This window comes from Papaver somniferum, chromosome 4, assembly GCF_003573695.1.
Source record: "Papaver somniferum cultivar HN1 chromosome 4, ASM357369v1, whole genome shotgun sequence".
In the NCBI taxonomy this organism is placed as follows: Eukaryota; Viridiplantae; Streptophyta; class Magnoliopsida; order Ranunculales; family Papaveraceae; genus Papaver; species Papaver somniferum.
The window spans coordinates 146,436,055-146,461,171 of record NC_039361.1 but is presented as its reverse complement, the minus strand read 5'-3'; the positions used below and the strand labels follow the sequence as shown (position 1 = coordinate 146,461,171).

Below are 25,117 nucleotides of genomic sequence, written 5' to 3'. Positions count from 1 at the left end.
TGTTCTGAGTAGACTACTTGCACATAATAATGGATTCCTCATATGTAGTAACATCCAAAAATTGTCAAATTCTGGGAAAAAACGGAATTCCAACCAGAGGCCTACAACCTGATCCCATATAATTGTGTCACCCCTTTGTGTTGAACAATCTCAATCAGTTGGATATATAGGATACCAACTGCTTGAAGTTGTTTCTTGTTAATGTAGTGGTTGCATACTTGCATAATCAGTTATGGTGCTTCAAAAATGGTTGCTTAACTTGTTATGCAGTCGAGAAAATTGTTGCATAGTGTGTTATGCATCAACTTTCTTGTTAGAACTGAAATCAACCAATAAAAATTAATGCATAACCTATTATGCACCTACAAAAATGTCTGTATATCCTGTTATGCAGTCGAAAAATTGATGCATAACCTATTATCCATCTACAAAAATTGTTGCATAACTTGTTATGCAGTCCAGAAAACGGTTGCATAACACGTTAGGCAACAACTTTTTTGTTACTATTGAAACCAACAAAAAAAAAGACTGCATAACTTATGCACCTACAATAATATCTGCATAACATGTTATGCAATCTTGAACATGGTTGCATAAAACATAATATGCAGTCGTGAACATGGTTGCATAAAATAGTTATTGCGATCAAGAAATAACTTGTCATGCACCTACAATAATATCTACATAACATGTTATGTAGTCGTGAAAATATGACTGCATAATGCATTATGCATCGAGAAAATTGTTGCACAATCTTTTATGCATCGAGAAAATAGATGCATAACCTGATATGCATCCGTAAATATGGATGCATACTGCATTATGCATCAATTTTTTATGTACACACTAAAATCAACCAAAACAATGGTTACATAACTTGTTATAGATGCATAACTTTGTTATGCAGTCGAGAAATGGTTGCATAATTCGTTATGCGTCTGCAGAATGTGTTATGCATCTTTCTTGGTGGCTGCATAATGGTTGTGTAGTCAGTTTTCAAAATTTTGCCTAAAATGATGATCACCTCCGATTTTTTCGTGAAAAACAAAAATTTGATATTGTTGTTTGTACTCGTTGCGTAGCTCTCTTAAAAAGATTTCCAACGATATAAAATTTGTAAAATTCCAAGGCGCGGATTTTTAGATATGTTGTATCCAAGTTACGTTGCCAATTATACCCCTGATGCATAACCCGTCATGCGGATGCATAATCCGTCATGCAAACATTTTTAATAATTTCATATAATTATGGGTGTCATAGAAATAATTATGGGTGTCACGGTACCTAAAATTAATTGTGGGTCTGACAACGAGAATATTATTTATTTATTGGGCCTGCACCTCATTTTCCCATCCACATAATCGAAAAAGAATAAGCCCATTTGACAAATAAAAGCCCAACATTTTGGACTTTCGGCTGTGAACCACTTGGTATAGGTGAAAACCACATCCACACCCATTTTTACACTTTTCTCCACTGTGAAATCGACGGGTGCAAAATTTCATGGGTGCCCCCATTTTCATGGAAAAACTTATTCTAAAACCCATAATTTATAAAATTACATTTTACTCTTTTCTAAAAGAAAAACTACTCCTTCGATTCTTTTTTATGATTACCGATTGATTCTGAATGATTCCTAAGATAGAGAGGCGAAAAGGGAAACCTGGTGATGTTTTGCTTACTTCGATTCTGCTGTCATCACTCTCGGTGATTTTATTTATGCTGCTCTTGATGATTAAAGAGTTGTGGTCGATTCAGAGGTGAACGAGAAGAAATCAAAAGGGGTTTCAGTTGAGAAGAGATTGAAGTTAGGTCATGAAATTAGGGTTTCGTTTTGCAGTGGATGTTTGAGCTCATGCCATGGAAATATGGAATTGCAAAGAAGAACAGGGAAATTGAATGAGAAGCTGATGCGTTATCATTTTTGCTTTTGAAAAAGAGATTCTGTAGCTGAGGAATTTATTTTTCTATCAATTTCATAGGAATCCTGATGCATAAGAAGTTTGTAAGTTACCATCATATTCAAGGAGATAGAAGATCGGAAGTTTTGAAATTTGCTTATGCTCAGGGGAGAGGATGGTGACTATTCCGGAACAAGACATGAATTTGAAAATATAAATAGCAGAAGTGGACCATTTTTATTGGATCGATTCACATTTTTTTATTTGTATCTTGATGGCTGCATTCTCATTCCGTACTTACAATTTAGATCCGAAGGAATGTAATTCTTGATTAATGTATGGTTTTGGTTTTTCTGCAAGATCCATTTCCTTTGTGGTAGGTGTGCTTTATTAGGACTACAGTCCGTCAGGTGTTGCTGAATTCTACAAAATAGTTTGTAGAATTAAAAGTGAAGACTAGTCAGGAGATTAACTTGTTGCGGATGGTTAAGATGCTGGTGGAACACTGAGAAGTTCAAGATCTCTTTTTCAAAAGCTAACACTGAGAAGTTCAAGAGCATAGAATATGAAGGTATCTTTTCTTTTTTGTCACTCATCCTGGGTTGTTTCTTAGGATTTGTTGTAGACGCTTTTGCATTGGTAGATACAATTTTGTGTTTAGTTTGTCATGATGCTCTGTTGTTTGTTAATTGTTGTCAAATGTAAATGTCACCCACTTGAACAATTGCAGAAACATGGTTATGTACAAAATTACAGAAGTGATAACACATCTAGGAATGTTAACGACATGGAATGTGATTAATAACTTGTAGAATGGTTAATTACAAGAGGAAGATAAAGATATTGACATCTCATCCAACTAGGTTAATTACCATATTACAATCTCTACGTAATCAATTTTTTTGCATATTCAACTAGGATGCCTTCGAGAAAGTGCCAAGTATTTCACCTGCCTCATAGTATTTAACTCAATAAAATCACATCTAGTTTAATATCAACAGTTGACGGTTTCTTGTTATACAATTCTTCTAGTGTCAGTAAGAGCAAGATATTTTGCAGTTAGTTTGAATGAGAAGCTGATGCAAGTGAGGTATTGAGTTATCTGTGGCTGTGGTGGTAGTACCGGAGATGGCAGTGGTGAATGGTTGGCTGCAGAATGGTTGTTGCAGTGGTAGCTGCAATAGAATAGAAGATGAAGGAGATTGAGTTAGTGCTGGTAAAGCTGCAACAGAAGAATACAGGGAGATGCAGCTGCAGAGATTGAGCTGAGCTACTACGAATGGATGCATCTATAAGTGGAAGTGCTTTACAACAGCTGATTAGAGCTAAAAGGATGTTGTAGTGGCAAGGAAAAGGAGATGGAAGTGAAGATGGGTTTGGTGTGCGTGTGACGTGCATTTAGAAGAAAATGGAGGTGTGAATAGTGATGCATAACAGGTTATGCATCTACAAAATTTGTTGCATAACTTGTTATGCATTCTCGAAATTAGTTGCATAACACGTTTTGCAGCTTTTTTTTTTTTTGCATAACTTGTTATGCAGTCCAGAAAACGGTTGCATAACACGTTATGCAACTATTTTTTTCTTAGTATTGAAACCAACAAAAAATAAGGTTGCATAACTTGTCATGCACCTATAATAATAGTCATGCACCTACAATAATATGTACATAACATGTTATGCAGTCGTGAAAATGGATGCATAACCTGTTATGCATCCGAAAATATGACTGCATAATGTACTATGCATCGAGAAAATTATTGCACAATCTTTTATGCATCGAGAAAATAGATGCATAACTTGATATGCATCCGTAAATATGGATGCATATTGCATTATGCATCAATTTTTTATATACGCACTAAAATCAAACAAAACAATGGTTACATAACTTGTTATAGATGCATAACTTTGTTTTCCAAATGCATAATTTGTTATGCAGTGGAGAAAATGGTTGCATAATTCGTTATGCGTCTACAGAATGTGTTATGCATCTTTTTTGATAGCTGCATAATGGTTATGTATGAAGTTTTCGAAAATTTTGCCTAAAATGAATGATCACCTCTGATTTTTTCGTGAAAAACAAAATTTTGATATTCTTGTTTGTACTCGTTGCGTATATCTCTTAAAAAGATTTCCAACGATGTAAAATTTCAAGACGCGGGTTTTTAGATATGTTATATCCAAGTTGTGTTTGTACCCCTGATACATAACCCGTCATGCGGATGCATAATCCGCAATGCAGGCATTTTTATTTATTTTCATATAATTATGGGTGTCACGGAAATAATTATGGGTGTCACGGTACCTAAAATTGATATGGGACTGACAATGAAAATATTATTTTTTTTGGACCTGCGCCTAATTTTCCCTTGATATAGTCTAATGGGAAGATAAAGCTAAGGCTTTTATTTTCTTTTTAGTTTTTAAATATTCTCTCAAGTATAGGAAAAAAGAAAGGAACGAGATACAAAAACCTTAAAATCTTTGGGGGTATATTGACTAACAAATTAAAACATATAATGCCTAAAGGCTAATGATAAAGTTTTACAAATGTTATCTCGTTGCAAAGTTTATAAAGAAGTCAAACAATAAATACATACAACAATGTCAATTTTAAAATATTTATGACAAAATAAGAGATGATTAATTGCTTTTTTTAGGCACAAACATCGTTATATAGTGTAGCCATCATAATGGAGGCGTAAAAAGATTAAGGTTGCATATGCAGTACAACCAACATCATTATGCGTATACATCCATTTCCATGTGTTATACAATCAATTTATTGGATGGATAATGGTTAGTGGATGCAAAACCGTCATGTAATCATCAAACTAGCTACATAACAGTTGTGTAGCCACCGTAATTAATGCATAAAGAAAAAAAAACGCATATGCGGCACGACAACATTGTTATGCATAGATATTTAATTACTTCTATGTGTTGCGTATCCATTTTCTTGGATGCATAATGAAATTTTGGTGAGAAATTATTACAAGCGTGCGAAGATTTATTATAATAGTGCAAAGATTTGTCGTTACAATAACGGAAATGTTATTCTCCTGGCTCTTTTCCTCCCTACTATCCTCCCTTGTGATGTATCCTCTTATGTGGCAGTATATCTCACCAAAAAATTAAACCACGTCATATATATATTCGGAGATCAATTCTTCCCATTTTCCTTTCATTCTCATTAACTTTTTTATTTGTTCTCTGCTTTCCTATCAGATCCTCCAAAAATCAAAATTAATTAAAAACATCAAAAAATTTATCACTAAGGTTATCAACAATATCATCAGATCCTGATGATGAAGCATATATTATCAGACATAAAAATCTTTACAAGATCCAATAATTAGTTTCACAAATTAAAATTAAAATTAAAATCAAAATCATTTTCCTAACCCTCATAATGGTTTTATGAATCCATATTTCATATAAGGATAATATTAACGGGAAGAAGTAAATTATTAACGGTGATCCTTTTTTTTTCCTTCCGATCACTCACTTGTGTAATTCCACTTCAAGTTGGTCTTTGTGCAGATGTCAATATCACAGAAGTGGATAATAAATTATTAACAGGCCCCATTCAACACAATTTAGGGATCTTATGCTTCAAAAAATAATAATTAGGGATTTTAGGGACACCGAATAATTTGATGTTTCAAATAATAAATTATCTATTTATCTAGTCTATTTAGAGCTCCATTACAGAATTGAGGGGGAACTCATTGTTATTTTTACGGATAGTAAAGATGTTTATGTCTATGCTTATCTATTACCACCTTTGAAGACTAAAGGTTTTTCTGGTAACACATCGGTTGTATTGGTTTAAGAAATGGTTTCATAAGTTCGGTTGTTAGTTTTGTTGTTGAAGAAGGAATGCAATCTTAGTGGTTAAAGTTCTAAAATCGGTTAAATATGATTTTCATTCTCATGAACAAATACATTTATGAATTAAAGAATGCAATCTTTGCAAACCATGGCTTAATGTTCATGAATTGATTCTTACGAATCAATCCGATTTTGTTTCAATTGGTTCATAAATATTTCTATGAGATAGTGAACAATTGAACAACTCTATGTGAAACACAATTAGATTCATTTGATTATCTTTCATGATTGATTGATCATCATAGTTGATATAGATGTGTTAGATGAATGTGGTTAAGACAAAAGTTTTCATATGGCTAGCTTCGGTTAACTGTTATTGAGTCAACTCATATAGACGTTTAGGTACGGTTACCCATATCCAAATGAAGGTACATGTTAGAGCACTGCTCGGTCGAACTCGCAAGCGTTGCTATCTCAAGCTTGTTTGTCAAGTTTAGTTTCCAAAACTATAAGTCTTGATTTCTAGTCTACTTATAGCTAAGTCTCGGATTATGATAGAAAGTGTAGTTGAGCATTAGACTTCACGGCGTTCATCGATTGAAGACGAAGAACTACTAAGGGGAGCTTGTGGAACTTCATCAACAAAAGGTATGTGGAGACTTGAACTCATCTATCACTCAAAAGTCTATCTACTTTATCTACTATTTGAGACAAAATTTGTATAGCTATATAGACTTCAATTATGCACATTTGATATTTCGAGCTGAGTTTAACTCGCTTACATATTTCTCGAAAATGTGTTGGTAAGATTTCACTTTAACCAAGTTCATCTTATATTCTTGACGAAAGTCAAAATGTGATCATGTGAAAATCGTCTAGTAATATCTTACATGATTTGTGTGAGACAGTCATTCGATGTAGACTCGGAATGTTTCGTATTGATCATTCGATCACTTGAAAATTGCTTTGAAGCTAATAGTTTGTGTGAGACAGCTATTGTCGTCTTCCGAGAATGTTTCAATAGTTGAAATGAGAGTTTAGAACAATTGGATATAAGCACAGTATGCGTACTTGCATATGTGTGATCCAAGTCCGGAAACCATGGTATGCATACCCTTATGCGTACTGATTGGTTTAGTTGAGGTCCGGGAAATAAGTACGCATACCGGTACGCGTACTGACGTGAGGTTCAAGTTCCGGGACTTCACTGAATTTGGTGGTATGCGTACCAGTTTGCATACTGGCAAACCCAAAATTAGTCCGACCACTAAGGTATGCGTACCCGTTTACATACTTGAGTGGATTATGTTCTAAAATCGGTTTGTTCATGAACTAATATATTTATATAATAAGGAATGACATCTTTTGCAAACCGTGGATATAATGTTCATGACTTGATTCGAGTGAATCAAAATCGATTTTGCTTCAATTGTGTCTTGTATACTTCTATGAGAATATAAACAATTGAACAACTCTAGAACTAGTTTCATTTGAGTCATTTGAACTAGTTATGGTTAAAATGAATGAGGTTGATATGAAAGTGTTCATATGGATAACTTCGGTTAACTATTGTTGAGCCAACAAAGGTGTACACGTTTAGGTACGGTTACTCATATCTAAATGAAGTCACTTCTTATTTGTGTGTAATAAGCTAAGTTTGATCTAACGGTTGAAAGATATTAGCTTGAGCCTAATCAGGTTTTCATCTAACGGTGAATATTGCATGCTTTGTTACCAAGGTAACATTGATTGCAAACCCTGATTTGAAGACTATATAAAGGAAAACTCTAGCAACTGGGAAACCTAATCCCCACACCTCCTGTGTGATAGTTCCGACTAGAGTCGATTCTCCTCTAACCTTAGGTTTTTCCAAAACCCTGTGTAGGTTAACGACTTGAAGACTTCATTGGGATTGTGAAGCCATACCCAACTATTTTCTCTGTAGTTGCGAGTTCTGATCTTGCTGTTTCCTATCGTGATTGAGTACTATCTTTTCTAAGATTTGCTCGAAATTTAATCTCCGATAGGCAAGATAAAAAGTAGTCACAAACATCTTCGTCTCATCGTTTGTGATTCCACAATATCTTGTTTCGCTACCATACGATTAGGATTATTATGAGGTGATTGATATTTATAGGTTGTTCTTCGGGAATATAAGTCCGGTATATCAGTTGGTTCCTGTTCACCTTGATTTTGTCAAAAAATGAAACAAAACTCAGATGTTTATCTGTGGAAGACAGATTTATCTATTTGATAGACTTTTTTGTGTGAGACAGATTGGTTTATCAAGTCTTCGACTTTGGGTCATAGCAACTCTTAGTTGTGGGTGAGATCAGCTAAGGGAATCAAGTGCATAGAGTCCTGCTAGGATTCAGAGACGTAAGGAGTGCAATTTTACCTTGATCAGTGTGAGATTGGTTGGGGCTCAACCACATTCCAGTCCGAAGTTAACTTGGAGTAGGCTAGTGTCTATATAAAGTGTGGTGTTGAAATCTGGACTAGGTCCCGGGGTTTTTCTGCATTTCGGTTTCCTCGTTAACAAAACTTCTTGTGTCTATATTATTATTTCTCCGCATTATATTTGTTTATATAATTGAAATATCACAGGTTGTGCGTAAGATCAATCAATTGTGAATACAACCTTTGGTTGTTGATTAAATTGATTGACACTTGGATATTGGTTTTTGATACCGTCCAAGTTATTTCTTATATTCAATCGATCTCGCAAATTCCTATTTGTTTGATTGCAGATTGAATTGAGATATAACCCTTTGATATACCTTTCTTAAGATTGAGTCTGACTGTCTAGTTGATTCTCTTGAAATTATATTGAAGTTAGTCCATACATATTGCTAAGAGAAATATTGGGTGTGTTTTTTAGACCCCCGCATTTTCAGTATATTTCATTTGTGTGTGACAAGCTATGACCATCTAACAGTGGAGAGATATTGCTTTGATTTTAAGCAGACTTAGCTTGAATCTTAAATCAAGTTTTCATCTAACGGTGAATATTGAATACTTTGTTACTAAGTTATCTTAGCTTTGATTGAAAGCAAACCCTGATTTGAAAGACTATATAAGGGAGAACTCTAGAAACTGGAAAACCTAATCCCGGCACTTTCCTGTGTCCTAGTTGTGACTAGAGTCTATTCTCCTTTAACCTAGGTCGATCCAAAACCATTATAGGTTAACGACTTGAATACTTCATTTGGGATCGTGAAGCCAGATCCAACTATTTTCTCTGTAGTTGTATATTCTGATCTTACTTGTTCTATCGTATTGAGTACTATCTTCTCTAAGATTTGCTCGAGATTTATCTCCGATAGGCAAGATATAAAAATTAATCACAAATCTCTTCGTCTCATTCTTTGTGATTCCGAAGTAACTTCTTATACTACCATATAATTAAGTTATTGTGAGGTGATTGATATTTCTAGGCTGCTCTTCGGGAGTATAAGACCGGATTATTAGTTCCTGTTCACTTTGATTTATCAAAAGACGGAACAAAAACTTCGTAGGTACTTCTGTGGGAGACAGATTTATCTATCAGAATAAACTTTTCTGTGGGAGACAAATTTGTTTCTAAGTCTTCGACTTTGGGTCGTAGCAACTCTTAGTTGTGGATGAGATCAGCTAAGAGAATCAAGTGCACGGGATCCGGCGTGGTTCTGGAGGCATAAGGAACGCGACTGTACCTTAATCGGTGTGAGACTTGGTTAGGTATCAACTACATTTCAATGAAGTTAACTTGTAATAGGCTAGTGTATGTAGCGGATTAATACAATATGGTGTTCAATCTAGAGTAGGTCCCAGGGTTTTTCTGCATTTGCGGTTTCCTTGTTAACAAAATTTCTGATATCTGTGTTATTGATTTTCTGCATTATATTCGTTTATATAATTGAAATATCACAGGTTGTGTGTAGTTCAATCAGTTGACAAATCCGACCTTGTTTGTTGGATATATCTTGATTGATACTTGGGCATTGGTCTTTGGTACCGTCCAAGTTATTTCTCTTATCAATCAGGCTCACGGATTTTTATCTGTTTGTTTTGCTGATTGGGTTGAGAAATAGAGATAAATCTCTTTGATATATCTTTTGATTGAGCTCGCTTTTAAGTTGGTGCTCTCGGAATTATATTGGAGTTTTTCCATACAGATTGTTGAACATATTGGGTGTGGTTTTTATACCCCCGCCTTTTCAGTTGGTATCAGAGCAGGAAAACACGTTAATCCCTAATAAGTCTGTGTTTGATGCAATCTGATTTTTATGGAAGAGTCTATATCTAATAACGTACTAGTTATGAAATTACCAGATTTTTTTCAAAGCTTAAATTCACTTGAGAGAACTGTCACATCTAGGTCAATATATAAATATCCTCGTGATGTAGAAACTATTGATAAATGGGAAACACGCCTAGAAGAACTGTTTGATGAACTTTCTGACGAAGGTGACTCAGATATTGATAGAGATGTTGATGAGGAAATCTCAGAGTATGTTAAGTTATTGAAACCAGTATAAAAGTTGACAACTTCTTCTATCACTAATTTTCTAACCTATCTCAATTGAGAAAATAAGAAATTGAGAAGAATTTACTCAGGTCTTTATTCTTGGAATAACATTAACGATTCGATGCTCAAAGATCGTGTGAATAACCTAAGCAAAAAGTCACTTGAATGTGATAATCTTCGTCAAGATTTCTATAAGTTGGAAGATAAACTTGCAGCAACTGAAGCAAGTATTAACTCCCAGCAAATAAGTTTTGATGATAGGGAAAGTGCTTATCTCGCTCGATAAAAACGCCTTGAGGCTGATTTAACTGCTGCTCTTGATAAAATCAAGATGTTGGAAGAGGACTTGAAAAAGTTCAGTACTAGTTCAAGCAAACTAACCACAATGCTAGGAGCAAGTAGAAATCATCGTGATACACGAGGATTAGGCTATAAGGGAATAGATGCTCCAAGTATTAGCACAGAGGTAACATTTGTCAAGGCTAGTGATTCTTCTGAACAAAAGGTTTCTACTGATGGAAAAATTGAAATACCTTCATCGGCAGTTAAGGTTCAAAATAGCACAGTATATAAACCTCCAAAACCAGCACACATGAATCCGGGTAAGAACATTCCTTATATTTGTCATTATTGCGGAAACAAAGGTCACCTAAAAAGAAGATGTTGTTTTCGTATAAGGAATGAAAAACTTCATGATATTCTTGTTTGGGTGTCAAAAGAAGTGATTAAACCTATATCATATGTTAAGGCTAACACCCTTGACATTACGGGTTGCGAACGTCCAATCTTTAGCCAAAGGAATCAGTGCTATGATAAACCTAAATTTGCCTATAAACGTCATACGAAGTCTTTTCACAATTGTAATGATTATCCAAAGGATAACTTTGTAAAGAAGAAGACAAGATCCGATGATCCCAATTGTAGAAAGACTAACTTGCAAAAGAATAGTCAATCCAATTCTCTTCCGAGAAATCTAGAAGAGAGTAATGGGAAGAAGTCTCTGATTGTTCCTAAATGCACTCAGAAGTGGGTACCAAAGAAAGTCAATGATGCTTTGAGTGTGAAAAAGAATGATCTCCCAGAAAATTCCATGATGTTGGAAGTTAAATAGTTCTTTGGAAATATGGATTTGGATATGAAAGGTTCTAAAAGCGATCTCTTTCATGATAATCCAAAAGTGAAACACAAGAATTGGTGGAAGAAGAAACGAAGTAAGCCAAAGACTATAGATTGTGAAAAATCGATAGTTGCGGAAAAGTCGGTTTCTGTCACCTGTGGTGAGCAAGACATTGTTCACCTCAATACAACTTGATTGTTTTGGAAGTGCATCCTCACCAAGGAATACCCTGCTATGTATACGGTGAGGGAAGCACAAGAATTGGGGCGCACATATTGTGTTGGGTAAGATTTTGAATTTTTGGTAAGACTGTAGAGTTCGATTGGATTCTTATGAAAAGGTATGTCTATAAACTTGAGAAAGATTTATGATTTTATTATTTTCTTAAAGTGCTTATCATGATCCAAGTACCTTGTGTATCGATCATGTCTACCTAACTTGATTTGTGTTTAAGTTTCTTAAATGTTCAGGTTCGAAAATAGTAGTTCGGGATGTTTGGCCTTCATGGTACACATACCAGGTAAGCATACCATCATTTAAAATCAAAATCCAAGGACTTTAGTTCGCAAACAACGTTTGCAAACAAGTTACACCCGTTTGTGAACTGGCTTGTAGACGTCGATATTTGACAACTTGTGTCGTAACTTCTTCGTTCGAACTCGGAATGACCTAATTCTTTTTGCATTATCTTCCTATTTTAATTCTCTTTAAAATTGTGATGAGAAATCCTGAATTTGTATCAGTTAAGATTGGTCTTTGTCCAGTCTCTTGTTTTTGAGTGTTTTACTCCGTTTCGTCGCACTTGTACACTTCTCTTGGATTTGGGCACTTGGATTCTTGGAGTAATTATCTTATGAGCTCATTTGTAGCTTTTATAAAAAAAAATTGTTGGTGAATCACAAAGAAGAAAATTCAAGAATGGGCAGTAGTACGCGTTACTTAGGGATTCTTGAATGCTCATACTCCTCTTATGTGAACTATGGTGCATGGTCGTTAATGACTTTGTATTTTCTTCTTTGTTAAGAAAATATTTTTATACGCTTTTGGTAGCCATTCTTGGTGTAAATCCATGCGAAAAAAGATTGATTCTACCTTCTAAGGCCAAATCATCTTGTATGTTCTTTACGAGTTTGTTTCGTACAAGTTTGTCTCTTCGTTTTGTTGTCTAAGAAACTTCTTATGAGAATTTATTCCTACGTTTAAGAAGGGGAACTAGGGTTTGAAATAGCATTTATTGTCATTACACATAGCTATTTCAACGATTTTCATCTTGCAATGTTTTTAGATTTATTTATTTAAATTCTAAATTATTTGGAAGATGATTTTGCAGTATTAATCTTTATTGATTTTATATATTGCAAAAATATTTATGGGATATGTTGTGTTTACGTCCATGAACTATGATTATCTCATATGCTCAAAAGTTAAGTCTATTATGTCATTATGTAAATATTGATAAAAGATAGAATGAACTTTTGAAAATTCCGTAGTGTTGATCTTTCCCTGATCCACTTTTATGTGAAAGTATTGTATGGCTCCATAAGTTTTCTTATGTTCAGAGTTCCCGATTAAATTAATCAATAAGCTCTCTTGTGGTTAATTTTTTCGAGTTTATCGGATACAAATCCATGTGGTTTGTTAATGTTCAAAGAAATCCTTCTTTTCTTGTAAAAGTAAGGTCGTTGGGGGAAAGTTCTTAACTGAACTTGTGCTTAATTGCCAAATCTTTGTGGGGAGTGCGGCTGTGGAATATTGTAAGAGTTATCTTGTATCTTTATAAACTCCTTGATGAATACACTAAGTTTCGACTATGTAAAATCATCGAAACAAAGTTGATATGTTCTCCTTTAGTCATGAATTATCTCTTTGAGAATTTCATTATGATCCCATAGTTTTCGTACCTTTTCCAATTTATATTGACAAAAAGGGGGGAATTATTTGGTAGTTCACACTACATACATATGGTTTACGGATCATTATGTAAGGGGGAGTGGTTTTCATTGTGAGATGGAAGTATTGACTAAGGGGGAGTGATACATATCACCGTAGTATTATTGTCAAAGTTGTGATGCAACTGGACTTTGATGCTGTGTAATAATACTATGACACTGTATAACAATGGTTTCTTATTGTTATGGCTACTGATCTTCAACAACAATGATGCTGAGTTGAACACGTTCAGAATCGCTGGAGTACTTGGAGTAACGAAGAATTCAAGGAATGTTACAGAGCTAAGGAAATCAAGCATGATGAATGAGAAGCTACAAAGTTTATTTATTTTGTAATCCATATGCATTGATAGTTTTGTCACTAAAATTGACAAAGGGGGAGATTGTTAGAGCATTGATCGGTCGAACTCGCAAGCGTTTCTATCTCAAGCTTGTTTTTCAAGTTTAGTTGATCAAAACTATAGTCTTGATTTTTAGTCTACTTATAGCTATGTCTCGGATTAGGATTAGTTAAGCTCTATGCTTCACCGCGTTCATCGATTGAAGACGAAGATCTACTGAGGAGAGCTTGGAGGAACTTCATCAATAAAAAGTATGTGAAGACTAAAACTTATCTATCACTCAGAAGTCTATTCTATTGTATCTCCTGATGAGACTAAGTCGTATAGTTATATAGAATTTTATATTATACACATTTGACATTTAGCTATGTTCATCACATTATTGACGAGTTTAGTTGAACACAACTTATTTGTTGGAAACTAAATAATAAGTCAAAAGATGATCATGTGGAAATTGTCTTGAAACATCTTACATGATTTGTGTGAGACAATCATTTGATGTCGACTTGAAATGTTTCGTATTGATCATTCGATCACTTGAAAAATTACTTGAAGATAATAGTTTGTGTGAGACAGCTATTATCGTCTTCTAAGGATGTTTCAATGATTGAAATGGGAGTTTAGAACAAAAACCTTTGTCTGGATACAACACAGTATGCGTACCTACTGTTTTGGTATGATTCAGGTCCGGGAACCTTGTTGGCATACTTAGTATGCGAATGGTTTTAACTGTAAATTCCGGGAACCTTGTTTGCATACTAGTATGCGAATGGTTCTACCTGAATTAGGTCTGGGACGGCTGTTTGCATACCCTTTTGCAAACGGCTGGACAAGACCAAAGTTCGGAAGCTATAGGTTGCGTACCTGTTTGCAAACTTAGTGGTTAAAATTCTGAAATCAATTAAGTATGATTTTCATACTCATGAATAATTACATTTATGAATTAAGGAATGCAATCTTTGCAAACTGTGGCTTAATGTTCATGAATTTATTCTTATGAATCAATTCGATTTTGTTTCAATTGGTTATTATATATTTCTATGAAATAGTGAACAATTGAAAAACTCTATGTGAAACACAATTAGATTCATTTGATTATCTTTCATGATTGATTGATAATCATAGTTGATCTATATGTGTTAGATGAATGTGGTTAAAAAAAATGTTCATATGGCTAGCTTCGGTTAACTGTTATTGAGCCAACTCAATATACACGTTTAAGTACGGTTACCCTTATCTAAATGAAGGTATATTTCATTTGTATGTAACAAGCTAAGACCATCTAATGGTGGAGAGATATTGCTTTGGTTTTAAGAAGACTTGGCTTGAATATTAAATCAGGTTTTCATCTAACGATAAATATTGAATACTTTGTTACTAAGCTATCTTAGCTTTGATTGAAAGCAAACCCTGATTTGAAAGACTTTATAAGGGAGAACTCGCATGCGTTGCTATCTCAAGCATGTTTGTCAATGTTAGTGATCAAAACTATAAGTCTTTGTTATAAAAAGACTATATTGCCCTTCATATAAATCTGATGATATCTTCTCCGTCTTGTATCCGAATGACACGTTCGAGTATTCCATTTCGCATATATTTTAGAGATCTATCCAAAGGTACAAGTATCGTATCTAAATGATCATTATATTAATTTCTATTATTTAGAATCTATATTAACTAATCGAGTCGTTAGCGGCTAAATCGTCTCTTAATCATCTCCAGACCAGTCAATTAGCTTTGACATGCTTGAGGGTCTTTACATGACTATTATAGATATAATGTCAAATGATAAGGGTACCAAGTACACCACAATATTTTCGATATCAACCTATTCAAGAAACACCTTTCGTAATCTAATACAGACACAAACCATCAAGGAGATTACTTAAACAAGATGTACACTTCTTATATAGCGTAAGTTCGAATCAGATCCAAACTATGGGATCAAACCAAGTGTTTGATTAACCTACAAGTATATTTAATTTAATTATAAAGACAAAGCAATATAATGCGGAACTAAAGTAAATCACACGATACACAAGATTTTATTAAAGGAAAAAATTAAAAGGCAGAAAAACTCTCGTACCTAGTCCAGTTTTGAATACTCGAAGAATTAAGCCGCTATACAAAGAATACTACAACTTTGTATAGTTGAGACTAAATAAAGTAACTCAAAGTTACTCAGTTCCTTCAATATCCGTGCGCATATAACTAATCTGGTATGCACACGTGAATCCTAAGGTCCACTGTTGTAAGTCGATTCACTTGCTATGGAGATTTCATTAGCCACTCGACTCTTTTGGATCGTATTCCAAAACAGTCAATGACTAATTTGTTTTAGTAACCTCTATATCAATCTCCAAGTTCAATAAGTTAATCAAAAGATGATTACCGAAATAATCAATCTTAGTTCACAAACTATCGCAGTAGATCTCAAAGGAAAATACCAGGATAGATTGTCGATCTGTACAATAAGCTTTAAGAGTTTATACGAGATTAAAAAAAAAAGTTGTTAGAGTAATGCTCGGTTGAATCCAAATTTTTTTTTATCTCAAGCTTGTTGTCAATGTCAGATGAACAAAACTATATCTTGATTTCTAGTCTATTTGGCCAACTCTCGGACTAGGTTAGCTAGAATTTGGTAGTTGAGTATCATACATGTCCTTTTTAATTGGAGATTTGTTCTTCACAATTTCTGTTTTTCTACTCTTTGATAGAAAGCAGTCTTTTCGTGAAGGAGTTTAATTGAGCAATTACAAAGGAGTTCTTCAAGTAAGATCCATCCTCTTCTTCTACTTTGAATTTATTATTTTTGGAAAGAATTATGGGAAGAACAAATGGTGATAATAGAAAACCTAAGAGAAATTCTAAGGATGTCTATACACCCAATCTCAAAGATAAATACTCCCTCCGTTCCATTTTAGATGATGTTTTAAGGTTATTTTTTTGTTCCAAGATACTTGAAAGTTTTCATATTTTTCCACGAAACTACCAATAACACCCTTACATTTTGTCTTGGAACTATAAGTTTATTTTCAAATACACTAATAGCAATTCATGTTTGAAGATTTTTCTCAAGGGTATAGATGGAAAATCTTCATATCTCTCTTCATTTTTTAATCTGCGTGAAAACTCCAAAAACATCATCTAAAATGGAACGGAGGGAGTATGAAAGAATCATCTTTGTTAATGAAGATTGTTATAAGACCTATGTGAAAATTTCCACTAGAGATATTATCCTAGAGAAGAAATTGGAAGAATGGTATATTCTTTGTGATGATTTATCTTATTTTGAGAAGTACAATCTTGGTAACATCTTTAATGGTTTTGGTGAAGGATTTGACACGCTTAGAAGAGTATTTGATGCTGACGTATTTGATAACTGCAAATCCAAGGGAATTATTATTTCTCAAAAATTTTGTAGCAATTGCAGTTTGTGGTATGATATATGCAATTCACTTTAAACGAAGCTTTATGATAAGTTGGTTATACAAGCTCAAAATAAGCTACAAAAGTTTTCTACTGAAAATGGTCTTCTTACGGAATACGAAGGTTACAAGAGAAATTTGAATTATGCACTGTAGAGAGAACTGAAATGGTAAATCTGTCAAGGCAAGGTTTTCAATTTTTATTGCTCATTTGTTCATAAAAAAACCCTTCAGATTTTTGAGATCAACATAATTTTCCAGACTCATCACAAACTAAAAACTATAGCTTTGTAGGTAAAAAATTTGAAATACATGAGGTTCTTGATTCCTTTCCTCCCATTTTTGTCCTTCCTCTCGATATCCAAGCCAAAAACCTGCAAACACCTTGGCAAATGAACTCTTGTTACACCCACCAACACTTGAGCTTGAGTAATATATTTGGTCCCAATTGTTGTTCTTTTCCTTGCTGCAGCATGTGGATAATTCATTATGGCATCCTGTAGAAAACAAACTCACTCGTTAGATTATTGAGTTTCCAGAAAGAAGCAGGGATAAAAATCTGTATGGAAATCATGTTACTAAGCTGTCAGGACAGGAAGGGCAAAGACATGCAGAATTTTTTTTTCAAGTAGATACATACAGATGAAGAAAGTACCAAGTCTTTTTCAGAACTCAAGTCTAAACACAAGCAGCTTAGAAGAAGTAAAATTTGAAATTTTCATTAAATGGGTTGTAAGAGAATACAAGAAATACCCAGAAAAGTATATAACCCACCTGAGTTACTACACGAAATGCTTGCATTACTAAATAAATGCATTTGCTGCACCAAAATCTAATATAAACACTGTACAGGTATTTCAACTCTCAAGACCTTCAGAACCAAGGAAACCCCCCGATACTGAAGCTCAGAATACGGATCAAAGGCTTTCTTTATCTTGCAACATTTACTCAGCGGATGCGATTAAAATGAGCAAACGGCTCTGGGTTTGCTTTAGGTGCAGGTTTAGCCAATTCAGGTGTACCAAATACATTCCAAAATCTCAGAGTTTCATCCCCTGCTGCAGATGCAACAGTACATCCATCCGGACTCTGCACAATTCACAAAAACAAGATTAACAACAGTTAAAGGAGGAGGGGAAGCTTATTATTCATGCGTCTTTGAATCAATTAGTACCTGAGCCATGTATAGAACCCTTGAAGTGTGACCAGTAAGCTCAGCAATCTTAACCATTGATGGATACTTCCAAAGGGTCAACTGGTTTTGAGTGAATCCATGAGAGCTCAAAAGTTCTCTCTCGTTTTTGTTCCACAGCAAAGAACAAACTTGTGATCCAGTATCAACAGAATTTAAGCAAGCTCCAGTATGGGCGTTCCAAAATTTAATACATCTATCACCTCCGCCACCACCAGAAGCAAGTAAATTAGCCTGGAACGGACACCAAGCAAGGGCTTTTACAGCAGCAGTGTGGTCTTCGAGTCTGTGAAGCCATTGAGTTGGAGAGTTTGATGAAGCAACTGATCTATCCCAAATATGAAGAAGGTTGTCATTCCCTCCACTTGCTAGTTGTTGTCCTGATGAAGACCATTTCAACCCACACACTTCTAGATGATGTCCTCTATATGTTTCTACAATGTGGTTTCTGATTCTGACATCATTATTGATAATCAAACTGTCCAATCCTCCTGTGGATAGGACGTGGTTGCTCCAATCCATAGCACCAACTCGAGATTCATGACCACCTCGTAGTGTTCTCAGTTGTTTGTTAGATATAGAATCCCATAGTTGAACTTCGGAGTTGTTCAATCCAACAGCAATGTGACGACCATCAGGTGCCCAACTCACACTGGTAATAGGGCCTGTATCTTCATCGACGGTCATGAGTTCAGAACTGGATGAATCGGTTGCATCCCACAAGTACACGGTGTTTCCGAGAGCTATGGCAAGGACATTTCTGCTACCCCAATCCAGCAAATTCAAGTAGTAATCGTCAATGATCTCTGGAGCGTCCAATGTCCTATCCGAAGTCTGGCATCAAAAAGACAAGAACATCAGAACCATTTGAAGAATCAATATATTCAGAAATAACCAAAAGTCTCGAATTTGAAGAAAAAACTCACTTGGGGAATGGATCTTCGGGGCTTTGCTGGTTTCGCTTGTTGAAGTGATGAAGTTTCAGGGAACAGCGACTGCGCAGGTGTAGGTGGCTTGTTCTTGAAAGCTAGAATTCTGCTTCTGTTTAAGTTCAAAGCCTGTGCAAGTTGCTTCCTGAAAGCCTCTTTCGCCGGGGAACTCGCAACTGGATTTTCCTTACCTTTCCTTGCTTCCATTAACATGTAATGTGCATAATCGAAATCCATTGCAGATCTGTTCGGGATAAACCGATCACACTGCAATTTTCAAAATAGAAACCAGATCAAATCTATGCTACGGATGATATCAGAAACATATCAGATTAGAACATCAGAAAAAGGTAAACTAATTCCAAGAACTACTGGCAACCAGAAATCCCTAAGTCTGGATAAAAAACCCCAATTTTACATTTAATTACAGAACCCCGATTCTATTACAGAATCTGATAACAACCCAGGAAGCTCTATAAGTGATTAAACCAATGAGGGAAAAAAAAAACCTAGATTTTGACAAACCCTCAATATTTCAAAATCCAGAAGAAGAAAAAAAAAACCCTAATTTCCTAGCAATTCACAAAACCGATGTAAATTAATAAATAAAAAGTATTAGAATCTAACACCCTAGATTACAATGGAGAGATTGAAATAGAACATACATTATCTTTAGAGGTTTTTCTGCGGAGGACATGTTCTTGCACTGGATTTCTTGATCTAGACTTGTACAACACACCGAAAGATCCTCCTGCATCCATAAAAACAAAAACAGAGAAAGAAACAACTCCTGCAAAATTGAAGAAGAATAGATCAACCAAGAAAAAAAAATAACAATCAAACTCTAAAGAGACTATAATTAAACAAATTATGTAGGAACCAAATGAGAAATCTAGATCTGAGAGCTTCGTTCCAGAGTGCGGTGAAATTAGATCTTAGAGTTTCGTTCAGGGAGGGGAAGCGGGAGGGGACATGGAAAGTAGAGTTGGTTCTGTGCTGGAGAGGTCATATATTTTGACGACGATTTGGTCGGTGAATAGTAGCCGTTAGTATTAAGAGGGCAAAACCGCACTAATCGAAATTTGGAAAGGGCTTGTTATATTTGTAAGAAGGGTGCTCCTTTAGGTACCCAGAAAAACACTAACGGTACCCTTTCATCTAGTACCCTCTGCACAAATCTTCCTACCCCATGTTTTTGTACCCGGATAAACCACCCATGTCTAATCTTTCTGAGAAAAAGAAACATTAGATTTTCTATTCTTTATCTTCCAAAACAGTGAGCATATTAAAGAGATTCATGTTATCGACCACAAACACTAAAACCCCGTCAAAATCTTGAATTCCGATTTCCTTTAGCTTAAAACTCAGCATCACAAAAAACCATTTTTGCTAAAAACCTTTAATAGATTATGAACAATCCACGTCATACATATCGTGTGGAGAAACCGACGCATTTTTTATCAGTTTTCACTTGGAATTGAAATCAAAAACCAACACAAAAAACAAACAAACTAGAACACTGAAATCAAAAACTGAAAACTCGTAAAATTGAAATTCGAAACTGCAAACCAAAATATGTCAGAAAAACAAGAAATTATCAAGAAAAATGTATCAAAAGAAATTGATACTCAAACTAGTAGATCTGATCTAAATTGGTTTCTATTAATAAAAGTGGTTACAACAAAAAAATTGAAAGAACAATAAAAGAAAAAGTATTCGAACAACAAGGTACTCTCAATTCTCAACAAGCATCAAAGAAGCAGAAGAAATATGTTGTTTCTGAACCACCATCAAGGAAGAATAAGAAATTTGTTGATACACAACCGACAACATAGAAAAAGTGGTGTGGTGATATTAAAGGAAATTTATACACTTTTGAACCATCGAGAAATTAGGACAAAAGAAGCTGACCTGCAATGCCCTAAGAAGATCTATAAAGCATTCTTACACCCCTGGTATTGCAAGTAATATATATGGAAAATATCACAAGGGGTTTATGTGGATGATGTTCTAATTGTGAGCAAAGGTTATTCCATGGTTTGCACTGCATATGTCAAAATGAACAAGATAATATGAGTTAGTTACTCTGATATTGCCATTCAATTTAAATATTTTTGGATTCCCTTTTCCTATATCGTTTGATGAAGTACTGAAATTTTCTCAACATAAAAGTCCTATTATTAAGGAAATTTGGATGATTGTAGCTTGTGCTATTATGTGTGAATTATGGTTTCAAAGGAACGGGATGATATAGATCCTTGTGAGAGAGTTTTAAGCAAAGAATTTTGCAGCTTGTGTTTGAAGGTGGATTCTGAATGAAAGGTACAAAATGGAGTAAGGATTGTGATTTGCATATTCTAATTGTTTTTCAATTTGAGTACAGGACCTATGCGGTTTAGATGCATCAAGGAATATCGTTGGTTTCCTCCTTAATATGGATATGTAATGTTTTGCTGTGATGATTCACCTTATGGTAACCCAAGGAATGTTGGATTTGGTATCATTGCAACAAATCACACCAGTCAAGTTCTGGATATAATGCATGCATGGAGGGATTGGAATTGCTACAAATTTTATTGTTGAAGCATTTGCAGTGGTGTGTGCCATTGAATGGGATGCTATCATGGGTTGAAGGTTCATTATTACTACATCTAATTCGAAATCTGTGGTTTGTGATTTTGGAAACAATGATGTGCTATGGTTTGTGAGAGATAGATGGTTGAAAGCCTGCCAATTTTGCATAGAAATTCAATACAGCTATTGCTCTAGAGAAGTGAACTTCTCAAACGATAAGTTAGATGAAAAGGGATCAACTTTAGCTGTTGGGGAAATAATTATTCATTATGGAAGACCAAATTTTTTGAAAAAGATTGAACCGCCTGATGTTCCGTATTATAGGTTCTGCAAATAGAATTTAGAGTTTGTTAGTCTAAATATTGCATCTTACCATTATGTTTGATAGTTGTTAGTAGTCATTGTGTTTCATTTTTGTTTCCTTTGGTTTTTTGTCATTTCCCTGCCTCCTTTAGTTGTATGATGTAGTCTTTCTTATTAATAAAAAGATGTGATTGAGCAACAAAAACAACAAAATGAAATAAGAAATCTATTATACTCAACCAATAACAAAGAAGAAGAAACATGTGGTTTCTGCCAACTGGTTCTAATTTAAAGAAATACAATTCAATATGTGCAATATTTTTACGGGAAAAATATCGTTTGGTCCTTTTTTAGGTGGTCCCATGTCTGTTTAGTCCTTTCAGAAATCACCTTTTCCATTTGGTCCATAATTATTTAAAAATATTAAAGGGACCAAAGTACCCTTCTGTGTTAATTTTTACTTATTTTTTGTAGCAGTTCATTCGTCAAAATGAACTCCTGTTAATTTCTACTTATTTTTTCAGAAATCACTTTTTTCAGGAGTTCATTCCTGAAATGAACTCCTGATAAAAACCTATATAAACCAGAGTTCATTCCAAAAAATGAACTCCTGATAAAAACCTATATAAAACATAGTTCATTCCAGAAATGAACTCCTGATAAAAACCTATATAAACCAGAGTTCATTCCAGAAATGAACTCCTGATAAAAACCTAAAATAACAGAGTTCATTCCAGAAATGAACTCCTGATAAAAACCTAAAAGAAAATAGAGTTCATTCCATAAATGAACTTCATCAAAATCATCGTCTTCATCATCTCCATCAGTAGCAGTAACAACAAAACGCATAAATCTTCATCTTCTTCATCATCCCTATCGACTTCAACAACAACATCAAATCTTCATTAACAACAACAACATCAAATCGCCTTCGTCATCTTCGTTTCAATCTTCATCTTCTTTGACAACAACAACAACAAAATAGAGTTCATCTTCATCATAAAACAGCAGAAAAAACAGAGTTCATCATCTTCATCTTCAACACGAGCAGCAGCAACAACAACATGAGTTTCTTGTGGAGACGCCATTGTTACAACAGCAGGAAGAAATCAAAACACATCCAGAAAAAAAAAGATTCAGATATACTTTCACCTTCGAATCATCTTCAACAAAAACATCATTAACAACAACAACATCTTCGTCATCTTCTTCAACTTCAACACCATCATCTTCATCAAAAAGAGAAAGAAAAACGAGAAAGAGAAAGTAGATCTGAATCTAGAGAGGAGAGAGAAAAGAAATTAGAAAAGGATTTCTTTTTTGCTAATAAATCATATATATATTTTTCTGAAAGGGTGTTCCTGTCACTCCCAGATGAAAATTACATCATCCATGACGTCATCCCGCGTGGGTATTGTACACCCCAAGACGAAACTATAATTTTTAGGACCAAACTATAATTTATATTTCCAAAAAGGATCAAATAGACAGTTGACTAGGTCAACTGGACTAGACTCTCTTTAATATATTATTTCTAGTACCTATTGGTATTTCCTACTATTTTTACTTCTATTTTTGAATATCAATTTCCTTACATGATCCTACAGTAGATGTCAGTATGTGCTGCTACTGCATGGTGTGCATGATTCTACAGTACATACTGATATGTACTGCATGTATGTTGTGTATGATCCTACAGTATATATCAGTATGTATTGCTAAACACCTTAATTCATATTTGATATATTTTATTGAAATAATTTTTTCTCGAATTAGTACATATCAATATGTATGATGTGATAAGTACGGGTGTTTGAGGGTGAAAACTGCTTCTGCCGGTTTTGGTAATTTTGTGTGTGTGGATGAGAAACGAGTCTAGACCCTAAAAAATGCACTGCACAGGAGTACTTTTGATTCGAGAGATCAATCTGTACAATCCTGGCCTAAACCAAGAAATGTCCGTTCCAGGCTTGCTTCGGTCACAAAGTGAAGGAGAAGGGTTGGTCTTAGGGAGGGAAGCGAAGAAAGTGTTGAGACCAGAATAGTTGATTCTGAAGGTGTGGTTGTTTATGACTTATATCAGAAAGTAGAACTGGCTAGTAGAATGGAAAGCTACCAAGTGATTTCTGGATACTGTGTTGTTCTCCGATCAAAACTTGTTGTCTGTTGGAAATAGGTGAAAACTATTTATACAAGAATAAAACGTACCCTGGTCTAGTAGGAAGTGGAAACGATTGAGTGGTGGAAGAGCGGAGTAACGTGTAACGTCAGAATTTATGCTTCCATGATGAAGGAAGTGGATCCGTTTACACCATTACTTCTTGCCATTACTAACCGCCCTGTTTCATGACACTTTCTTGTAACGGGCGTATTGCACGTCGCACGCTGTAAACCACCAGACTAATACCCTGATGAGTATCTCCCAGTTTATGACATGTTTGATGTCTCGAGTGTTTTTGTGGAAAACATGCAGCACTTTGCTACGTGTGGCAAGTCAAAGTCAAGGGACTTGACACAGGAAAATAGCGTGTGATGCTATTAGGCTTGTCTTGGCTGGTCGCCTAAAAGTTGCCACAAACCTGTCAGTTCGGTGGCGAACTTGGATGGCTGAGATTGCGTCTCATGAGGAAGGGTAGCCGTTGATTATGGCTACCTTCTGTTGGCGCCTGATAATGGCACAGTGGCGCCATTAGTGCATGCCAGTGGTACTGCGGCATGGTTGGCATAGTTCGTGCATGCCAATAGCACGGTGGTGCGAGTGGCGCTTGGCGTAGACATGGCCACTGGATTTAGGCGGCTGGTCACCTAAAACTTTCCACAAGTCTGTCAGTTCGGTGGCGAACTTGGATGGCTGAGATTGCATCTCATGAGGAAGGGTAGACGTTGATTATGGCTACCTTCTGTTGGCGCCTGATAATGGCATAATGGCGCCTTTGGCGCATGCCAGTGGCACTGCGGCATGGATGGCATAGTTCATGCATGCCAGTGGCACGGTGGAATGGTTGGCATAGTTTGTGCATGCTAGCGGCATGATGG

At 35.1% G+C, this 25,117-nt stretch overlaps 1 protein-coding gene across 2 annotated transcripts; it reads right to left on the bottom strand.

Annotated features, from left to right (window-relative positions):
• Positions 1 to 17,250: 17,250 nt before the first annotated feature.
• Positions 17,251 to 21,261, bottom strand: LOC113271505 (cell division cycle 20.2, cofactor of APC complex-like). Of its 2 annotated transcripts, XM_026521391.1 has the most exons (6): positions 21,116 to 21,261; positions 19,870 to 19,994; positions 19,202 to 19,471; positions 18,258 to 19,109; positions 17,858 to 18,172; positions 17,251 to 17,580 (listed from the first exon to the last, which is right to left on the bottom strand). In XM_026521391.1, exons 2-5 carry the CDS (start codon positions 19,963 to 19,965, stop codon positions 18,032 to 18,034), a joined length of 1,359 nt encoding a protein of 452 aa, XP_026377176.1. In that variant the 5' UTR covers positions 19,966 to 19,994; positions 21,116 to 21,261; the 3' UTR covers positions 17,251 to 17,580; positions 17,858 to 18,031. The 2 variants fall into 2 exon arrangements, with proteins under 2 accessions (XP_026377176.1, XP_026377175.1); XM_026521390.1 differs by lacking the exon at positions 21,116 to 21,261 and having other exon boundaries at positions 19,870 to 20,442.
• Between the last annotated feature and the right edge of the window lie 3,856 nt (positions 21,262 to 25,117).

Coding starts and splice junctions, on each gene's coding strand:
- LOC113271505 (XM_026521391.1), bottom strand. CDS start 19,965: ATGGATGCAGGAGGATCTTTCGGTGTGTTGTACAAGTCTAGATCAAGA. Junction 19,472..19,869: donor GAAAAACCTCTAAAGATAAT/GTATGTTCTATT, acceptor TGAAAATTGCAG/TGTGATCGGTTTATCCCGAA. Junction 18,173..18,257: donor GGGTTCTATACATGGCTCAG/GTACTAATTGAT, acceptor TGAATTGTGCAG/AGTCCGGATGGATGTACTGT.